Source organism: Lonchura striata, chromosome 8 (genome assembly GCF_046129695.1).
Source record: "Lonchura striata isolate bLonStr1 chromosome 8, bLonStr1.mat, whole genome shotgun sequence".
NCBI lineage: Eukaryota > Metazoa > Chordata > Aves > Passeriformes > Estrildidae > Lonchura > Lonchura striata.
The window spans coordinates 18,278,716-18,299,272 of NC_134610.1; the positions used below are offsets into that span (position 1 = coordinate 18,278,716).

A 20,557-nucleotide genomic window follows, 5' to 3' on the forward strand; every position below is an offset into this window, starting at 1 on the left:
TAGACCAAGTGATCAAGCCACTTCTTTCTTGCTGTCACTTAAAGATTTAAATGAAAATATTTGTTAGTCAAAGTCATTGGTCAACACAATTGTACACAACAGCGGTACAGCTACGTCAGTTTGAGAACGTGACTCACATTTTCAGATGGATCTCATTTCATCATCAGAAGCCAAAAGTTTTTAAAAGTTGAGTTAAATGACTGTTTACAATTCCAACCAAGCTATGCCATGTTTAGCTATGCCCTTTTGTCTTTGATATAGGATCATATATTTACATTTACAGACAGATGGGAGATCTTTCGACCATGTTGAGCATTTATTCACATGATACCACAAACTGACTCAAGGAAACAGTCAGTGTATGACTGAGATGTGAAATATTATGTGACAGGATGTGGGAAAGGCCAATAAGGGTAGATAGAATTTTCCAGACACATTAAGCTTTTAAAATTATTTTAAAATTAAAGTTAAAACATTATAAAGTACTTCTAAACTTGGAGCTTTTGTTCTTCTGTAACAGAAGGGCTCTTTGAATACTTAAGCATTTTTCCCTAGTGATAGTATATTGTTGACAAATTAATTGCACTCTTCTCAATGAACTAGGGTAGAATTTTGCAAGGATATTTCTACATTAAGTTGTTAAAGCTGTTCCAAGTGGCCCTGACAAACATTTTTACAAAATAAACAATTCATGGACATGTCATTTCCTACTGCCCATCTCCACCATGAGCAGGAAGAGGCAGCATCAGCCTGTCAGAATATACACAGATTTCATTCAGGAAATGTGAAGCTGCTCTTTTCTAGTGGAGACAGAATGCAGGACAACTGCCTCCTATGCAGAGGGGCAGAGTGGTGACCAACACTACAGAGATCCTTCCACAAGAGCACTCAGGGTACCAAGTCATTTCAAAGACTCCATCTATAGGAGTAGTATAGTATAGGATGAAATCTCAGCATTCATGTTGTGTCATTATTTCCCAACAGTGTCAATTTTAACATAAAAACTTATTCTGGATTAAGTACTGGCAAGCAGTCTTCAAAAAAAAAAAATTCCCATAAACCTGTTAGCTGCAGACTTTACGTATTATAACTACAAAATCCAGGAAAATTTTGGAGCAAGTAAAAGCAGGAAGAAAACCTAACAACAGGAGCCCATAAGTATCTTAACCTAAAAAAAAACCCCAAAACTACAAGAACCAATTGTTTGAATCTTTCTAAAACTATAAAGCTATCATAGTACCACATCCCTATTTTTTTTCTAAAATAAATCATTAGATATTTTTAAGGCTTCATCCAACATTTACAATTCATTGTATTTCTCTCTTCCTTTATTAACTTAAGATTTACAGATAAAGATGCATTACAGCAGTGTATTCTGGGAGGAAGACTAGAAAGTTTGTAAGAATGTTTGGGCAGTGGAAATATAAGACCAGTCAAAGAAAGATGCTTAGAAGTCAGACAAATTCCAACAGTTCAGACAGTGATGTCAGATCCTTATTACTTTTCCAAAATAAGCCTCTTCACATTCTCTCTTACACTCCTCACTATCGACAACCAGCTCTGAAGAAGTGCTTATAAAACACTTTGGTTTTGCCCATCTTCTACATTTTCACCTTGTGTTGCTACAAAAGTGAACAAGCATTGCCTGGTGTATTGAGAATATCTCAACAATACCTAAGACAGGACAGGGGGCATTTTGTGCCCTGCACTGCAAAAGAACCATCAAAACAAATCACAAAAATTATCTAGATTTCAAAATCCTCTGATCCCTGCACATATCACTTGGCAGAAAACCAGAGTCCTCTCCCTGCTCTAAAAAAGAACCCAAATCAGCCACCAGGAAACAAAACAGAAGCATGAGGAAGCTGAAGGAGTAAAGGCACATCTAACCCAGTTCCATAAGTTCATTTCTACAACAAATTCCTGATAATCTATCATGCAGACATCAAATTATATATATATCTAACTCTGAGAAAGGACAGAATGTAATACATGAATAAAATTACAGCTACTGGCCCAACAAAGTCATAGGTAAACTGACTTGATTGAATCAAGGAAAAAAAAAAATCCTATTTCTTGCCTGTAGCTATAGCACTGCCTGACTTGAGACCTCAGCTTCAAGTCCTACAATATCCAAGGCATTACTCAACTATAGATAAGTGAGCAAAAGAGATCAGCAATTGCAAAGACAGTCAATGACCCCACTTTACAATGCCACATAAAAGGGGCTGGGAAACCCTTCTCCCCTTCAACAGTGTAGTGAAAAATATCCTCAATCCTCAGCAAGTACAAGGAAATAAGCTAGGTAAGACATAATACACAATTTTTAAACACAAAAGCATATTTATAAAAAGAATAATTTATAGTCTCAGGGAAGAGAAGAGGAATTGGATACAGAAAGAATGGGATAGAGGAAAAAAAAAAAAAAAAAAAAAAAAAAAAAGTAAGGAAAGACCAAGCTGCAAGACCAGGCTTTTTCTAACTTTCTAAATTTCTAAAAGATTTAAAAGAATGCACAAAGCCAGAATGCTAAAAGATCCACTCAGTTTGCTGGGTTCTTACCCCATCAGGCAAAAACTAAGTATATCTTTCTTTAGTAGTAGCTGTAGACTTACAAACTTACTTAAGATTGAGCAAAAAGGAACTTCATCCAAGCAGTGAATGCCTTAAAAAGTGAATGAGGTAAATATAGCTCAAGGAGGGTGCCAAGGATGGAATTAGTGAGGCTGATCTGTAATGTGGGTGGAAGGAGAGAATCAAAATTGCAGGCAAGGGGAAATAAGAGACCATGAATCAGAGACCAGCAGAGGATACAAAAAAGCTTAGGCCTAGAGACTTCAGAGGATAAACCAGAAAAGCAGTAACACTTCAGAAATGAAAGCTGGGAACCTGGTAACAACTTTCAACATATAATGATGCCTGATTTAGGAGGAACTAAATAATCTGAATTTTAAGATTTTTTTTTAATTTAAAATTTTAAAAATCAAAGCCCAAATTTCTGGCATGGGTTGAATTTCTGATTTTTACACAAATGTCTTAAAATTATCAGAAATGCCACCTCTAGAAATTCCACCTACTACACTATTGTAATCAATTAACACATACCTTGTCTTACTAACTAAAGAAATAAAAACCTCATCCATCCATGCAAATTACTTCTATGTTCTCAAAGCCAGAATGGTTACATTTTGAATTCTGCACAATATTATTTTTTAATGAGGACAGAATGTTGAAGTCCATAGCTACCAGTAAAGAAGTATTTCATCTTTGCCTCAGAGATACACCCAGAAGAAAAGTTGCAAACACTTTTTCAACTTTGTTACTAACAGATATTTTGGCTCCTCTTTTTTTTAGATCAGAGACAAAGCATTATTCCTCCCACATAAAAAGAGCTTTCTACATTACTGTCACAAAAACAGTTAAACAATAGCCAACTCAGTAGATTATCCTGTACCTGCAATATTATGCCATTATTTTGTCAGTCTAGTTCGACAGGACAGAAGGACTGAGCTAGGTTTACAAAAGTAAAGAGCAATACAACGATACTTAAACAAATGGCAGACTAGGGAATGATCAAAAAACACAAACCAAACTTGGCACACCGTATTTTTCCCTAATACCCTTCAAATTACTTTGATACCTACATTTAAAAAGATTCTGGGCAAAAGTAACACTACTCTGTTGATGGTCAATTTCCTTGAACATTCTTATTTAACTCACTTAATTCAGCAAAGATCCCAACATATCAAACAGTGGGGGAGGGTGGAGACACAGATGGACAAAAAACCCAAACAAAACAGGCCAACAGCCAAACTGAATTAAACAAAAAAAATGTAATTTGTTTTGTGAAAAAAAAAAAAAAAAAAATAGAAGAAGCAGTTCCTCCAGAAAACTTTGTCAACTCTAAGTCTGTATTAAGGGCAGAGGTGAAAATGCTTATGCTCTTCCCGCTGCACAACATTTAAAAGTTACCTGTCAAACCCCATGTATAGAAAAGCTTCAGCCTTTGGAAGAAAATCTGTCTGAAGGCCTGACATTAAAGTAAGGTAAAACGGGAAAACTAACCAAGAGAAAACCAAGGCCCATAAAAACAAAAAAGAACATTGTTAAATCAATAGCTCAGGAATATTAGATTGAAAAGTGATTTGATTTTAAAGAAAAATAAACATATTTCTAATGCTCTTCTTTTGAGATAGGATGGTGTTTTCCTTGTTGGAGGCTTTTTATCTCTTTCTGTTGGAGGAAAATTCAAGCTCACAATATTTCTTATTTAACATAGAGGAACAGTTTGCATTGCTGGGGAAGGAGAGGTTTGTTTGTCTATTATTAAATAAGATTTCAAACCAAGCTCTATTTCCAGAAGAGAAATGAAAATCAAATAAGCAGGCAGAAAGTACATTCAAAACACAGCTAAGAAAGCTTCCAAGCTGTACTATTTCTTCAATGAGAACCTCTGTAAAGCTAAAGCTTGCAGCAAAACCGATGCTTTCTCACAGAAGAAAGTTTAAGCCCAGCTAAAAATATTCACATGCTCTATTTTCTTTAACTGAAAATAGTAATCCTCAGAACCATAGACATGCAGCAGAGTTGACGTTAATATAAGTTCCCAAAGGAGATATTTCATAGATAGATTAGGGACCCATCCTTTAACCACCTATGGCACTCTGGTCATTTAGAACAACCAAACAAATGCACATGCCCCTTCTGAACTGGATAACCTCGTAGCAAATAAAAACAAATCCAGGAACCCTGAATTCTGTAAGAATTCCCATGGTATTGCATTTCTGCATAAAAAAATATTTCTTGAGGCATGAAAAAAATGCAGTTATATCCATCAGTCTATTACATGAAGATTTTAAGTCAGAACACATCTACCTGGACTCCAGTTAATGTTTAAATTTACTTCATAAAGAACTGTATTTTTAACTGTGGTATTGTACCTCAGAAGATAATTTAGGTGAAGCATCAAGTTTTTAATTGGTTGCTACAGCTCAGAACAGTATGGGTGGTTTTCCCCTTGAGCCCTTCATTGTTGCAAGCTGCACAGTCAGTTTCCTCTTCATTGTGCTAATGCTGGGCACAGCCACAGAACTCTACGGGAATCTAGGAGCCAACATCTCAGCTTCTTGTCATCCTCTAATGCCCTGACATCAGCTCTTTTAGAGCTGCACACGGTGATACAGTGAAGAGCAACTTCCTCAAACTGCAGACAGCTATGTGAACTTAGAGTGGCAGGGCAGCTTCTGGGCAAGTGAGAGCCAGGTGAGAAGAAAAGAAAGCGCACAATCAGATCTGGTTTAACTTGCAAGCAGCTATAAAAGAGAACACCTGACATTCCTTGTATCCACTACATTAACACAGCAACTCATTATACTGATTTGTTAATTTCTAGAAAAAAAGAATAAATATTTAGTTGAGCATGCTAACCTTGTTACAGCTCAAAGGGCTGGCTGGATAATCTGGCATCTGCTGTTCCCCAGCACACATAAAACTACAACAGTAGCAGCAGCCCAGTACAGCAGACAGGCTAGAAAATCCAGCATGCTCAGAATTTTTTTTCCAAGCTACAGTCAAGATTGTCAGTCATACTGCACTTTATTAAGGGAGACCTACTTAGGTGTTGCAAGATTGCAGGAGAAACAACTTGTTTGTGACTTTATAACATTCCTACTCAATTATTTTGTCTGTCAGGTGATAGAAATCCTGTGAAGATTTTCAGTTTCCTCTGGAATCTAAGGTTTTGGTCCCCTACAATGGACTCCTCTCTTCTTCCACCCAACTCAGATGAGCCTACTCAAAACAAATAGTGATCTTCAGGTTTAGGAAAACACTGTGATCCCATTTAAAGTAGATTTTTAAAAAACCCTAGTAACTGCAGAAAGAAAAGAACCTACCCTAAGGTAACAACAAAAGCCACCTTCCAGTCTCAAGCACTTTTTCCCCTCAAATGCATTTTATACCTCACTATCTAGCTTTCACTTTTATTTTTCACAGGATACCAACACACTTGGACAAAGCTTGGAAATAACTCTGCTAATCTCTATTTGTGTATTACCCTCCTACACATTTTTTCTCCCTAGTATCCGCATTCCACCCCCTAATGTTTTCTTGATCTCATTCCCACAGCAACACACTCCAACAGGGAACATTACCAGTAACTATTCCATATGCACCCAGCTATGACTTCAGACTTGACAAAGTTTGAGTAAACAGCTTTTAAATTCAGCATCAGTGTCACTCCACTGTTTGAGATTGCCTTGCTTAAGGTAGATACATTAAGAAGAACAATATAATCACCTCAAGAAGCGTTATGTGTGCATTTGGAACTCAGCTGGCAAATTGGCCCCTGGAATGATTAGTATTCAAGTGGCTCCTGATGGGCATCCACCCACAAAGGAGCTCCTTCAAACATCCAGCAAACTCTACAGTCCCAAATTCTCAAAATTCTTTCCATTTTGTTATTGCTCATTTACTTGTTCTTCATCAGGGTCATGGGGGTGAGAAGAACATGCTAAGTATTATCTTGAAGTCCCAGGTCTAAGAAATGAAGCACATCTAAGACAGACCCATAATGGCCTAACCCCTGATCCTAGACAGTGCTACCAATTAGTAGCACGAGTACAAAAGGTCTTGTACTTAATCATAAACACGTGTATACAATACACAGAGCAGATAATTCATTGCAAGAGACAACCGTAGTTTCACCCTTATGTAGATTATTTCACCAAACTGAGCAAATTCAGACATGTACCCAAGTCCCCAAGCCCACTCTGGGGCTGTGGCTCAGGCATAAAATGCTTGGTTTGAAGCTATTGCTACATTTGCTTTCCCTTCCCACACTGCAACAGGAAGGACTTTCATTTATACTTGAACAAACCTGTGGCTGTGTTTGAGCTGACTCAAACAAACACTTGAAAGAGAAGGAAGAGAGCTCAAATCAGTATTCCAAGCTTGACACCAGACATTTGCCAAAACTGCACCACAGCTGATGTGATTGAAATGATTTGATAAAAACTCAGTTGTGTGCAAGAGAAAAGGTAAATTTCTTGGGTTTTCTGAAAACATCCCTTACTTCCCGAGACAGCCCTGAAAATCATGTAAAAAAGACATTTCTCCTGTTCTCCTTAAATTTTTCAACTACATCCACTACACCAAGCAACAGGGAATGGGAAGCTGAAGACACTCAGGAGGAGCGTTTCTGGCACTAAGCTAATCAAAGCTGTTTGGCCCCACCCCTTTCCCCACAAAACCAGCTCTATCTTCAGCCCTGGAGAGCAGCTCCATCTCCGAAACATGTTTTTCTTAGACACACAATCACAATGATAAAAACAAAGGGGGGTTTGCTTGGGTAAAGCAGATCAGAAGCTCCTATTTTGTATGTAAGCATAGAGCTTTAAATACGGTTTACGGGAACAAATTAAATAAAAAATTCTCAGAAACATTACAATTTAATTAAAGGTGAATCTCGAGATGAAGGTTAGTATTTCAAAGGATATGAACATTACATTTACCAAAATTCACATTTGCTCCAATATTCTAATGGCATATTAAGCCATAATAGTTCTTCATGGTAAAATCCTGTGTCAACTGCTGACATCTACTTGTAATGTAAAAAAGTATTTACCCCAGGTTATGGGATTGCTGTCAAGCAACAGTAGGAAAATTGTGTTCAGAAGGAGGGATACCAACTGCAGGCACTCCTTTTTTTATTTATAAGTATTAAATCACATATTTTCCTCTCATTTCATAAAGCAAATTCAGTTCTGTGATGAACAAGAGCAGACTTTCAACTGGCCTGGCAGGAGCCCTTTGCCATGAGTGCTGTGCAGACTCAGGGTAAGGTAGATGAGCTATAAAACTCCCTAACTGTCCAGCCAAGTCTCTCCTGCCAGGAGAAGAAACTGTGTGTCATGGCCAGGCAGTTACTGGACACACCGCCTATTCATCATATTCCAAAATATTCCAGTCAGTTGCTGGGCACAGTCTCTATTCACCATATTATATATTAAAAAAAAAAAAAAAAAAATCCAGCAGAGGCCATTTTTTAAAAAATCTTTTCTTATTGACATTGAATGTACACAGAGAATAACATGGCCATGTTTCTCACCAAATTCAGACAAATATTTTTATCCACAACCAGTTTTAGTAAAAAATTTTTCAATAGAAAAGCATAATTCTGCATGCAAAAACAGAGATATGACAGGATCCTTTCCCAAATCTTGGGTCGCTATAGATCTGATAACAAAATTCTGTATTAAAAGGCCACCAGTGATCAAGTTATATAGGAGTTCCGAGCTTTAACTAACATCAGTGCTTGAAAATTTACAAAACACTACCTTCTTAGCAGTTAGCATAAACAAACCTTCTCAGCTGTTAAGAGTTACCAGCAATTACCCTACAGAACTTCAAACAGTGATTAAAGAACATATTGGCTGGTAAACAGTTTTCAGCTGCAGATTAACAACATTTTCAACCTGGCTAAACAAGTTAAGAAGAGATGTAATGCAGTATATTACATCAATTGGTAATACATTTAAAGAAAAATGTTATTTCAACTGAAATTCTTCCCAGATTGCACAAATTTTCCTATAATCTCAGAGAAGGAACAGTAAATGCGTACTTTTCAAAAATCTGTGGACTATTTTCAGTAAAACTGGGAGTTGTCTTCTTTTCTGGTATATCCACATTTTTTTCCTCAAATCCAGCATTTCATGAGCAAATGAGAGCATCTTACGGAAATAGTTAAGACTGTCAATAAAGAACTTTTGTAGCAAGAAAGGCATTGCAATGTGATTTTCTAAGTACTACATTACATGTGAACAGCTGATAAAAGGCCTAAAAATCTCTCTGCAGGGCTCATGCAATGAGCCCTACTGTGAGTTGCGTGTTTCTCAAAACTGAGAAGTGGATGCTGGCAGATGCTTGAAGTCACATAAAGGGAACTTAGATGTCAAGCAGCAGCCAAAATTCACTATACCAAACACTTTATGGTAGGCAACAGGCCTAGGCGAGCTGTCAGAACAGCAGAAGTTTTAATTGTGTTGTTTTGTTTGTTTTTATGCTCCTGCTCACAAGGAAAGCAGAAGACTTTCAAGACATACTGTTTTTGCCATTCCCTAACCTGGAAAAAACACTATTATCCTACATTCAGTCCCTTCCAACCCTGCTTAAGTACACAGAGTCTTCAAAATGTAGTAACTGTCTATACTGCAATTATACCATCTACATCGATCAACAACATAAAGTCAATTTCTCAATAGCTACATATAAATGCGGAATAATGACAAGGCCTTAAGTGAATAAATTCCCCTCACTATAGCCATGACTTCAAACTGATTTGGTTACTGCTGCAAATACTACAATAAATTGCCGCCATCTGCACCTGTTTATCCTGTAGCCGCTGGGTCAGTAATCCAGGTAATCAATTTTTGCAAATAGTATGGAAGCTTCAAAAAATGTTCATGTTAAAAATATACCCACCATGTATTTTGTCCATTGTACTTACAGATAACTTCAGCAGTCTTACCACTGTTTTGATTCACTCCAGTTCCTAGTGAAGTCACCGAGTAATTTTCTTCAAACGTACCTGACTAGTTAAGGAAAAATCCTCCTCTGCCTGATCTATAACTGGGGTAGTTTTACTTAGGATTTGAAAAATATATTCTTTAACGTCAGATTTTCTGCTATAAGCAAAATAAAAACAGAGGGGCCTAAAACATAAAAAGAAACAAACCAGCCCTTTTACTACTCCAAACAGATGCTGCTTGTTTATTTTCTTTTCCCCAGCGTCGGCAGCTCCCAGAGCACCGAGGAGGGCGCAGCCCTCCCAAGCCGCCGCCACTCTCACCCAGAGAGCTGGAAGTTGACTCCGCACACCTAAGGATGCTCCGACCGGCAAGTGCTGGCCTGCAGGGATTTGCCAGAGGCGCAGATCCCGGCAGTGCCGAGCACCCGGCAGGCACCGGGACGGCAGCGCTGCAGTCCGGCACAGGCACCGGGACGGCAGCGCCGGCGGGCGGGCTGCGGCTCGTCCCTGCGGGAACTGCCCGCGGTGCGTGGCACGGCCAAGGAGGGCGGCGGCGGCCCAGGGTGGTCCCGCAGCCGCGCCAGGAGAAGCGGCCCAGGTGCCGTCGAGGCGGCGCTCCCGGAGCCGTTGAACGGCCGCGCCGCTCCATCTGCCCGCGGTCCCGCCCGGGGCCTCGCCTCCCCCCGCCGCGGAGCCCCGCGAGGGGGCACGGGCGGTACGCCCGCCCCCGGCGCTGGGGAGCCGCCTCTGCCGCTGGCTGCGTCCCAAGCAACGCACCTCAGAGCCGGGCGCGCACCGCCCCGGCCTCCCTGACCCGAGCTGTGCCCTCGCTCTCCCCTCGCCTCACCCAGCCCCGCGCACGACCCCGGCTCCCGCCAGCCGTCCCTCCGCAGCCGGGGCGCCGCGCTCCCGCCGCGCCGTGAGCCGTGCTTACCCGGAGGCTGGCGGGGCGGCCGGCGGCCGGGCGCGGCCGTCCATGCCGGCGGCCAAGGGAGCGCAGGGCGGGCGCAGACCGGGGACCCGCCCGCACAGCGCGGCTCCCCGCCTCACCTGCTCGGGGCGGGCTGAGGAGGGCGGCCCCGCTCCGCAGCCCCCGGCGCCGCCTCGCCCCCGAGCCCGGGCATTTCCCGCTGTTTACGGCGCGGACACTGGGCGCCTGCCCGGGTGCGGTCACGGGCTGCGCCAGGCTCCTGCCGATCGCCGAACCACACCTTGGGCGTAGCGGAAAAAAAAACGCACAAGCAAGGAAAAAAAAAAAAAAATAAAAAAGGCAAACCCGAACTTCGCGGCGAGAAACTTGAAACGCGGAACGTTCCCCGCTCCGGCACGCACGGAGACAGAGATTCCCTGTTCCCGTCCCAGCGCCTCCCTCCCGCCGCCCCCACACACCCGCTGTCCGTCCAGCTGCGGCCGCAGCCGGGACTCCGCTCGGCCTCGGCCGCGGGCTGTCAGCGGCCGGCGGGGGCTGGGCCGCTCCTCTCGCCTGGAATTTTCCTCTCCCCGAGCGAAGCGTCCCGGCGGCCGCCTCAGGCTCAGCCCTTTCCCATTCCAGCCACCAGGGCGCGAGGCGAAATCCCTACAGGTGGGGAGAGCCGGGCGCGGAGCCCGGGGCCGGGATGCGGTGGGACCCCACGGTGGGGGATCAGACTGTTCTGCTGGGCCGAGCTGAGCCCCGGCTGTCACGGGTGACGAGCTCCCGCCGTCAGGAGTGGGCTCAGGCTGAGGTTTGCTCGCTGAGCATGAGGGCAGCTCCGCTTTTCTATGCGGAACAGCTGAGCAGGTCGGGCACTAGCGCGCTGCCTACCTGTGTCAGCACAGAGCGCCGTTCCTGCTGTGCTGGGACCAGACGATATTGGCCAGTACACACAACTCTTTATAAGGTTAATATTTTGCCCAGTGTTTAACAAAAGTTGAAAAATAGCCAACGTCAAAGCATTTATACCTTTCATTTTTTTTTTCTCTGTCGGAAAAAAGAAGAACGTTGCATTGAAGAATAAAATCCTTTTTCTGACTAGTTCTAAGATTATATATATGGAAAAATTAATATAATTGACCATTTGATGTCAACATTCATAATACTCGATGTTAATATTCTTCATAGCTAGTGTAATACTGTATATTGTACAGCATTGTAGAAATGCTGTACTTTAATAACGTTTTGCTTCTCCCTCAGATGCCCTTCTCATCTGCAGTGTGCTTCTTCAACAAAGACTTTTTTCTGCTTTTTCACTGGAGACTAACCCTGAAGCCACCTCTTTTTGACAAACCCCAGAGGTTATTCACACCCTGAATAACCACATGCCATTATCAGGCACACCCTATTAATCTGTGTATGTTTCTTAAACCAAAAAATTAATCACTGGTGAGTCAGATATATTTTCCATGGTCCAGTATTCAGAGAGGCAGGGTTCAATGAACTGATCCATTAAGACTCTCAGGAACAATTTCACTGAGGACCTTAGGTAAGTTTTGGGCCCTTTTCTCTTTTGACAGTCCACTTTCTATTCTCACACTCCTCAAATTGTTTGGCTACATCCTAGGTTAGGATGACGGCTGATAAATTATTTTGTACGTTGACTGTTCCTGCAATCAGGGCACCGTAACTTTCTGCATTTAGTTTGTAGCATTAGTTTAAGTACAAAAGAATTCTCTGCTCTTGAGCAAAACCATAATGTGACAGCACCTTCTAAACTAACGAAACTCCCATGCTGCAAAGGTGTGAAATGATTTAGCAGTATAATGATATTTCAGCTGAAGACCCTGTAGCTGATTGTGTATTACTTAGAATAATTACACATGTTGGTGTCATGTTGCCATCCCTTCTAATAAACTTTGCATCACCACCAATAGATAAGGAGCTTTATAATCTCATTTGAAAACCAATATATGCTATAGTCTAATTCTTTTAGCAATTATTAATGCCACAATGATTGCAATCTATTGAATAGCTCACATGGGCTCATAATAGAAACTCAGCAATGCCAGGCAGAAAAGTGACATTAGGGAAATAACAAAAAAAATTATTAGTGGTGACAATTTCCAATAGAGCCTGGGAGATTATCTAAAACAGCAGTTTACTGAATAGTGCCAATCTCACTTTAGGAGGGGAGAGGTTATGCTTATTGCCTTACACTACCACATGTTTTATCTCAGTTGTTAACTAAGCACATCTGAAATTCTGATCACTAGAAACACTGTAGACTTTAAACTTGAGTGCCTACAGGCCATGTTCTGCAGTGGCAGTTTTACAATAACTAGACTTAAAATAGTTGGGTTTTGAGGTAGTGGAGCTACCATTTTTCTTTGTGGTCTCAGTTTTTTAGAGACAGATTCTGGACTCCTGTGGCACTTTGTTTCTTTATCAATAGACTATCAGTTCTGTGTTCGAGTTTCAAAATATAATGACAGAATCAAATTATCTTTTTAAAATATTTCTGTTTTTATAAAGTTTCCAGCTTTATCCTGAGCTCAAGACACTGTTCATACAAATCAAACATAATTCTCATACACAATAAACAGAAGGCTGCATCAGAGAATACTAAGTTAACACACTGAGCATTGTCTCTTCTACTGAATAGCTAAGGGGTAAAAACCCACTAGAAAACCTTTAAAGTTCCCTAGATATTTCAAGCTGACCCATGAAGATATCATTGTAACAATTAATGAAGTGGTAGGTTATTAATTGCACTGTTGCAATAATGTCATCTTTTGTCCATGCTTTGAGGTAAAACAATCATTTATCTGGAGGCATTAATCCATGTGGCAAGCTGCCACTTGGTGAATATACGCGGTGCTATTGTGTATTTAGTATAAATGTTTGCAGATTAATACCCAGTTCTGATTACTGTTAGCATAACCTTCAAATTTTGTAGGTAGTAAGAACTGCTAATTGCAAATGGTATTTGAAGGAGAACTTCTGAGGTAGAGACATGAAGTTCCAGGTATATTACTATCTATAGGATTTTTATACAAGTTAAATTACTGAAAACAAAGCCTTGCCTGTTCTAAAAAAGCAGCAATATCCCATGGCATTTTTCATAACAGAAGTCGTCCTAGATGGCTTCAGTACTTCTGGTTGCTCTTCTCTGTTCAAGAGATTGCCACAAATGTGAATACAAATAATTTTTGAATGAAAGATGCTGTAGAAATATAGTGGATAGTATGATCTTCAAAGAGGTATGCCCATTATTGCAAAAAGTGAAAGCTTTTTGAATTGTTAAATAGACCACAGGAGCCTTACAATACTTTTCACTATTGTCAAGGTCTGTTTACAAGCTCTTTTTAAATTTCTTAATACATAACAGGTTATAGTGACATTTTGTGATTTAACCTGAATGCACTCCTAATGTAGTTTTGTACATTGAAAATCATACTATGTCACACTATAGTTGTTTTGAATATTATTATGCAAAGTAGGTGTCAAATAGATTATGGAATTGAAGGGTGTTTTCTTTGTTAAATTACTTTTCTGATGCATAATTAAATGCATTAAAAAGCTGAACTACTTATTCTGTACGTTTTATATAGGAGACATGATAAAAATCAGGATTTTACCCTTATACTATAAAGATAAAGCAAGGAATATATGATTCTTCATTTTGTTTAAATGAAAACTAAATCCATATGTAATTCTTTTTCCACAGAATAGTCAATCAGCCTAAGCTGCATCCTGCTGAACAGTTGCTGTTTCTGTGTTTGCATTCCAGAATGTGGGTTAGGTTTTGGGAGCATGCACACACATGTACATAGCTACTGACAGCATTGCTTAGGCACAGGGACAGGCTTGGGAACCCATTTAAACTGTGCACTTAACTGAAGAGGTCATATTTAAGACCTGCATAATGATACTATCATGTACTTTCATTACTACCACTGTGTTTTCACTCTGATAGTATTTCTTGTTTGCCGTTGGATCATGAAAGCAAATGTTTTACTGCTTACAAGTCATGATTTCTAAGTTAATTTGTTGCTGAGCAGTATTTTTGGGGATAACAATTAGTGAGGTATTCATGTGGATTAACGTTGGAATTGAGTAATACTAGAAAGCTTCAGACAATGCTGAGTAATAAGTGATATAAGGTGTAGAATCACATATGCTGTGAAGTATTCTTGCAAAGTTAATTATCTTTTAAAACAGCTTTGTCTAATTCTTTCAAATCATGATAGCCACAGTAGTTGCAATGAAGGATAGATGAGAATTAATTTAAATGTTAATCTTAGCTGGGGTTTAGAAGAAAGTAAAAGTTCATTAAATTGCTCTCGTGCACTAAATTTCCATGTTTTGAATGCACATAGTGTGCAAAATCCTCAATACTGAAGTCTGCAAAGTCTAAACAGTAAAAAATATTTCTGAAGAAAATCACCTCTGGAAAGAAATATCTGTTCAATTGATTAGTAATTCATTAGTTTATGGCTTATTGTATCATATAAAATAACACTACAACAAACATATCTCCTTTTTGTATTAGAAAAATACACTTAGATACAAAGGAAATTGGGGATTTCTTCTACAGAGATAATGTAGCAATAGCTAAGTTGTAAGCAGATGAGTTATTTTAGGTTCTGAAATCTATATTGCTATGGTTGTACTGTGTCAGGAAAACAAGATATATTAGCCAAGGAGAAGCCTTATGCTGCACAAATTTGTATCTCTTGGTACCTAGCCAGCTTGCTCAGAACTAGCCTGGGTAACTCGAAAGCTCTCGTGCTTTCTGGACAGCCCCGGAGGTGCTACATACAGAGTGGAATTGAATGCCGTATGTTAAGATGCTTTGGAAGCATGGAGAGGAGTTAAATGCTTCACTTGGATGATATGAGCTGTGTACTTTGATTAAACAACTGAATTAATGGGGGAGAAGGAAGAGACGTTCCTCCATTGGAATGCTAACAAGAAAGTGAAGCTGTTCTGTGTGCAGTGTGCTTTTGCAGGTGTGCTTTAGGGACGTACAGCTGGAACAGGCCCTGTAATGAGCAGGGACTTTACCTTTATTAATGTTCAGCTCTTTATTAAAAAGATCAGCTCAGCAGGGGGCTGTACACGGAGCTTGTCCCTCCTGTTGTAGCTTTCCCAGTAGCCAAAGGGTGAGAAGGTGTGCAGAGTCTGTCCCTGGAATCTCCATGGCACGCTGGTAGCTGGAGGTGAAGAGGTGTCCAATCTGTATCTGAAGTCCCAGCAGACTGTCACTCTCCTCCTGGCACACTGGTAGCCAAAGGCTGGGGGGATGTGCAGAGTCTGCTGCCAAAATCCAGCAGCAGCTATCCCTCTCCTTCCCTCCTGGTAACACCAGGAAGAGTGTGTTCCTTTGCTTCTGCTTCCCACACCCCAGTCCAGTCTGGTCCTCTGCAGGTTATGCTGACAGGTTAGACAAAGCCTAGGGATGGGGTTCCCTTTTCCCCAACCAGCACATCCATCCAGCCCCCTCCACTGTGCCCAGCTTTCCATTTAGGGGTGTTTTTCATCCCCAAAACCCCCTCCCATGATTCCACTGGTCTCCCTATTTTGCATCCCAGTCCTAGAATGGTAGTGAGGGTGGGGGGGTAGGTGATTCCCAGGAGCAATTAGCTAATTAACATTTCAATGTCAGTACTTAGTTCGAGCCAAGTGTCCCAGCAAGGCTGTTTTGTTCATAACAGGCCCCACAACTGAGCTCCAAAGGGACACATCACATCTGTTTTAAACACAAGATAGTAGTGAGATGTTCAGCACAGACAAATTAAAGATCATTTTCATCACATATGCACACAGAGTGAATTCTAAGGACCTGGAGGAATGTATTTGTTGGGAAAAAGCTCATCCCACGTTCATATGCTGGCAGTTTCAAGAATACAACACTGCACTGAGTTATATTTAAGTCACATTGTAGGCACATATTCTGCTTCATAGATCCACAGATTATTAGTGTTCTAAGCTTTTAGAAAGCTGGATATTTTTCCCCCCAATAAACAGTTGAATAGAAGTAATGACTATATACTAACGCAAAGGTTTCAGAGTACCTGACAGAGTTCACCAAACTTTTCAAACACACTGGATAGGAGCCCAAGGCTCTGTGTTACAAATGAAGTCTAGTATAAGATTCATTACAGGGAGATGAAACAGTAGTTACAGAAATTCTTTGAGGTTTAAATCTGAAAATTAGTACTGCTCTGAGTTTGAGAGCTTGCATAAATAATTTCAAGTAATTTCAGAGTCAGCTTTGACTGCTTGTTTTCTGCAGTTTGCCATTGTCTCCTTGTAGAATTACCTCTTTAGTGAGCATCTATGCAGTAGTCAACACAGCTTGTGCAGGCATGTCAAAGACAATTTTAAATTAGCATATGCATGAAGCTCAGCTCAAGCTAACAGCTCAGTTTCAGAGCCAGGTTTGTGGAGAATGTAGAAGTTAAATTATTTCTGTCCTTGGCTATGGTTAACAGCAGTTCACAGGACAGAATAGCTCAAGGTATATTCTCTGGTAAGAATCCACCAGTATATATATCACTATGTATGCTCTGTAAACAAAAAATGGTAATTAAGCAGCAAAGGATATAGCAATATGCTCCTGGCAACATGGACTGAGAAAGCTGTCTTGCCTTTGTGAGATATTGTATAAAAACATAACTTGAATCCACACCTATTTGCTACTGATGTACCAAACTGCAGTGTATATATTCAGCATCATTAAATGCTTCTAATTTAAGCAGCTAAGTTTTAGCTACGTTTAATTTTATTTAAGAAATGTTTGAAGTATTGTCTAGCACTAGTTTTCCCATTTGTTTTTAATGGAGGGATTGTGTCTATAATGCCATAGGGTGCACTCTTTCTGGCACCAGAGATGCTGTTCTTTCAATATTCCTTCCTTCCAAATTGCTGTGCTAAAATCACTGCTTACTATCCACTAAGTAAGGCATAGTTTGGAAAGTTTCATTTGTATCTTGCCACAATCAGGATGGAAAAAAAGGCTTAACAATCTAGTTTGGATTAGTTCTGCTTACTGTGGCATAAAAACGAATACAATGATGCTTAGAATTCTCACATGGTAATTACTATGTATACAGGCAGCAATTTACATTGATTTTTACTGTACATTAACATCTGTCAATTCACTCTAGTTAAGTATGGTGTACTAATAAGAAACGGAAGTTGCATTAAACTCAAAATATTTTCACAAAAAATATAAACATTATATAATAAAAATATATAAATATAATATATATAAATAAAGCTAGAATAGGCCTTTAAATGCTCCATATGGAACCTGCAGAAGAAATGCCCTTAGCTCACCAATTCTGATTCGGGCATTAGGCCAGATTTAGAAGACTGTGTAATGTTCTATTCTGAGCAGTATGACTGCACAATTAAAATATCTGAAGATTCAGCTTTTAAGTAGCTCATTAAAGGTATTTTTAAGCTTTTCCTTTGAAAGAAAAACCCAACTAAATACAGCAAAAAGATTTTGAATGCATCAGTCAATCCCACCCCATGACCAATGTATAGCTCCAGTGTCATGCATTTGTGCCAGGAGATACAAAATTGCTGTTATCATTCTAAGTAGAGCTACAGGACACTGAGCTGCTATGATAGCACTATAGCTATTTCTGACTTTGTAGAATGGGGCCAATGTTTTTCTCAGAAATAAAGGTTAGAAAATGAAAAGAGCACTCATTTTATCTCCCCTGCCTCTTCCTGGAGAAGACTGGGAGTAACCAGTAAAGAAATTCATCAAGAGTTCTTAAATACAAAGCACCATCTCTTGCTCAGGAAGTTCCTGAACCACAGAGTGCTTGATGATAGATGATTGATTTTTGGGAGTATATATGTTTTCCCTTCCTTTTCTAGTGTTCCCTCAACATCCATTTTTGGACATTGCCTGAGAAAGGATACCAAGTTAGATAAGACATTCAATCTGACACTGAAAAGCCATTCTCATGTTTTGTGACTCTTTAGATATATTTGGAAGTCTGACTTTAAAACAGCAGGACGTCACTTTTTAATAAAGTTAAAGGAGTCCTATAGATATATGCTGTTTCTTTGAACCTACTGTAATTATTATTTCAAGATTTTGCCTTCGGTCTTATTTTTTACATTGTAATGCACCACACCTTTTAAGCACTTAAGCATTCAAAGAGCTGGTGAAGGCAGTTTGGTAGTGTTAGAAGGTGAATTACAGCTCTGCTGAATGATTTACTTTAGATGCTGGGTAAAGTGGGGATGCTGAATGGCCTCATTAACAGCTGTGAGGCCTGTGTGCTCCAGAGATGGCACCAGGACAAGGAGACCTTTTATCTCTCTCTAGCAGTGTATGAAATGCTTATTGACTGGGCTGAACCTTCAAAGTCAGGCCATTATAGGCAAATACAAGATCATGGGCTTCATTCCAGACTAAGATTCACAAAAATAAACATGTATATGCTAATTAATGCATCAGAGTGTATTTAGGCCAAACAGTTAAAGAGAAAAGATTGAAACAGAATTGAGCTGCCTAGATGTAGAATCAGAAGAGGAAAGGAAGCGTAAATAAAGAGTCACTGTAAATAATTTGCAATTTTTTTTTTTTCACCACTTAGGAAACTGCATTTGAGAAATAAGCAGTGGTAACTCTGATCAAAATTATATCAATTTGAGCTGAGGCACTCAGCCACGTTTTACGTGAACTCTTGTCTCCTGATTTTACAGATAGAACCCTCCTGCATAACCTGTTTTAAGTAATTCAAGAGGCACCCTAGAAAATCCTTGGCCCAAGGGCAGAAAATTTTGGAAACATTTAAAGTGAATGAAAAAGAATGGGAAGATAAAGCTGCACAGTGGCTCAGAAGCTAGATTTCTGTGAGGGTAGAAGGAAATTGTTTTAAAACACAGACTGTGTCTATGAAGGTTAAAAGGAAATATGGCATTTTTCAGTATAAAATATGAAGACTGAGATAAAAGAGAGAATCAACAGGTTAAAATGTCTGGCAAGGACAGATTACATGGTTAAAGAACATAAAGGTATAGGAACAAATTCATGGCACAGGTGAGAGTAAAGTCCTTGAGCTGGACACTTGGTGAGGCATTAATCCCCAAGTCACTCTGTCCCCTTTAGAACAGAGTGACTCTTAGGATAGATTGTATAACTATCATAATATTTATATAAGAAACAACAACAACTATAATAATAACCTGTTCCTTTTCTAAACTTTTCCAAATCACCTTTTTTTCACTTCATGGTCCACTGATGAAAAAAACTGCTGAGTGCATAAAGAAAATTGCTATTGAATTTTGCCACAACTTCATCCTTCTTCAAGACAGAAAGATCTTAATGCTAGTATTCGTCAATGACTTTGATCAACAGTCTTCAGCAAATCAGATTTGTTACTGTCTCAGTGTATGAAGAAAACAGATGGAAAGCAATGCAGCTGGATCAAATAGCTATCATTCTTATATAAACTTGAAATGTATTGAATGTGAATATTAATTATGTACTTCAAACTGAAATGGCAAAAACTATTAAATTTCTAATATCTAGACTACTGTAATTTCTGGTTGGAATTGATGATTATGAAATTATTTTTTTTGTCCATATCTTTCAATAAAATAACATATTTTTACTCCTCTTTATGATAAAAAATTTATCTGCTACAAAAAGACAAAAAAACACTCTAGTTAATGAAGACTTAAACCAGTGATAGTTAACCTAGATACAATTTATGCAGTTATTATGATGCTTCTGAATTGCAAATCAAACTATATATGTGTTTTGTTGGAAGCAAAGAAAACAACAAAAGTGAATCTGTTCTATTCTAAGTCATGTCACAGATATGTATGTGTAATACTTCTCCAGTTGGACATAATAGAAATTCCTCTTGAAAAAACCAGAACCTCTTCTGCACTATTCTACTGACTCACCAATTCAGAACAACACATACCACGGTGAACTCCAGCCTACTGGCTTCAAGGGCAAGATCAAGATCCTCAGTAATTCATAAGGGTGCAAATTTACCTGATGTTTCAAGGTGCATGCAGAAGTGTTCTCAAGGTTGCTGAAAGTCTCCTTTTTCAAAAGTACAGATATTGAA

General features: G+C 39.6%; 1 protein-coding gene across 5 annotated transcripts in view; it reads right to left on the minus strand.

Moving 5' to 3' along the window:
* The window catches only part of COBLL1 (cordon-bleu WH2 repeat protein like 1), a 78,128-nt gene extending 66,774 nt beyond the window's left edge, over positions 1–11,354 (minus strand). The window contains exons 1-2 of one of the 5 annotated variants that reach the window (XM_077785001.1): positions 11,331–11,354; positions 10,577–10,737 (exon numbers count right to left, since the gene is read on the minus strand). In XM_077785001.1, the coding sequence (XP_077641127.1) occupies positions 10,577–10,650 (74 nt within the window). In that variant the 5' untranslated portion in view covers positions 10,651–10,737; positions 11,331–11,354. Of the gene's footprint in view, positions 1–9,847; positions 9,931–10,460; positions 10,557–10,576; positions 10,738–10,915; positions 11,067–11,330 lie in introns of those variants that run through there. The other 4 variants (XM_021528581.3, XM_021528580.3, XM_077785002.1 and 1 more) reach the window with 4 other exon arrangements.
* Between the last annotated feature and the right edge of the window lie 9,203 nt (positions 11,355–20,557).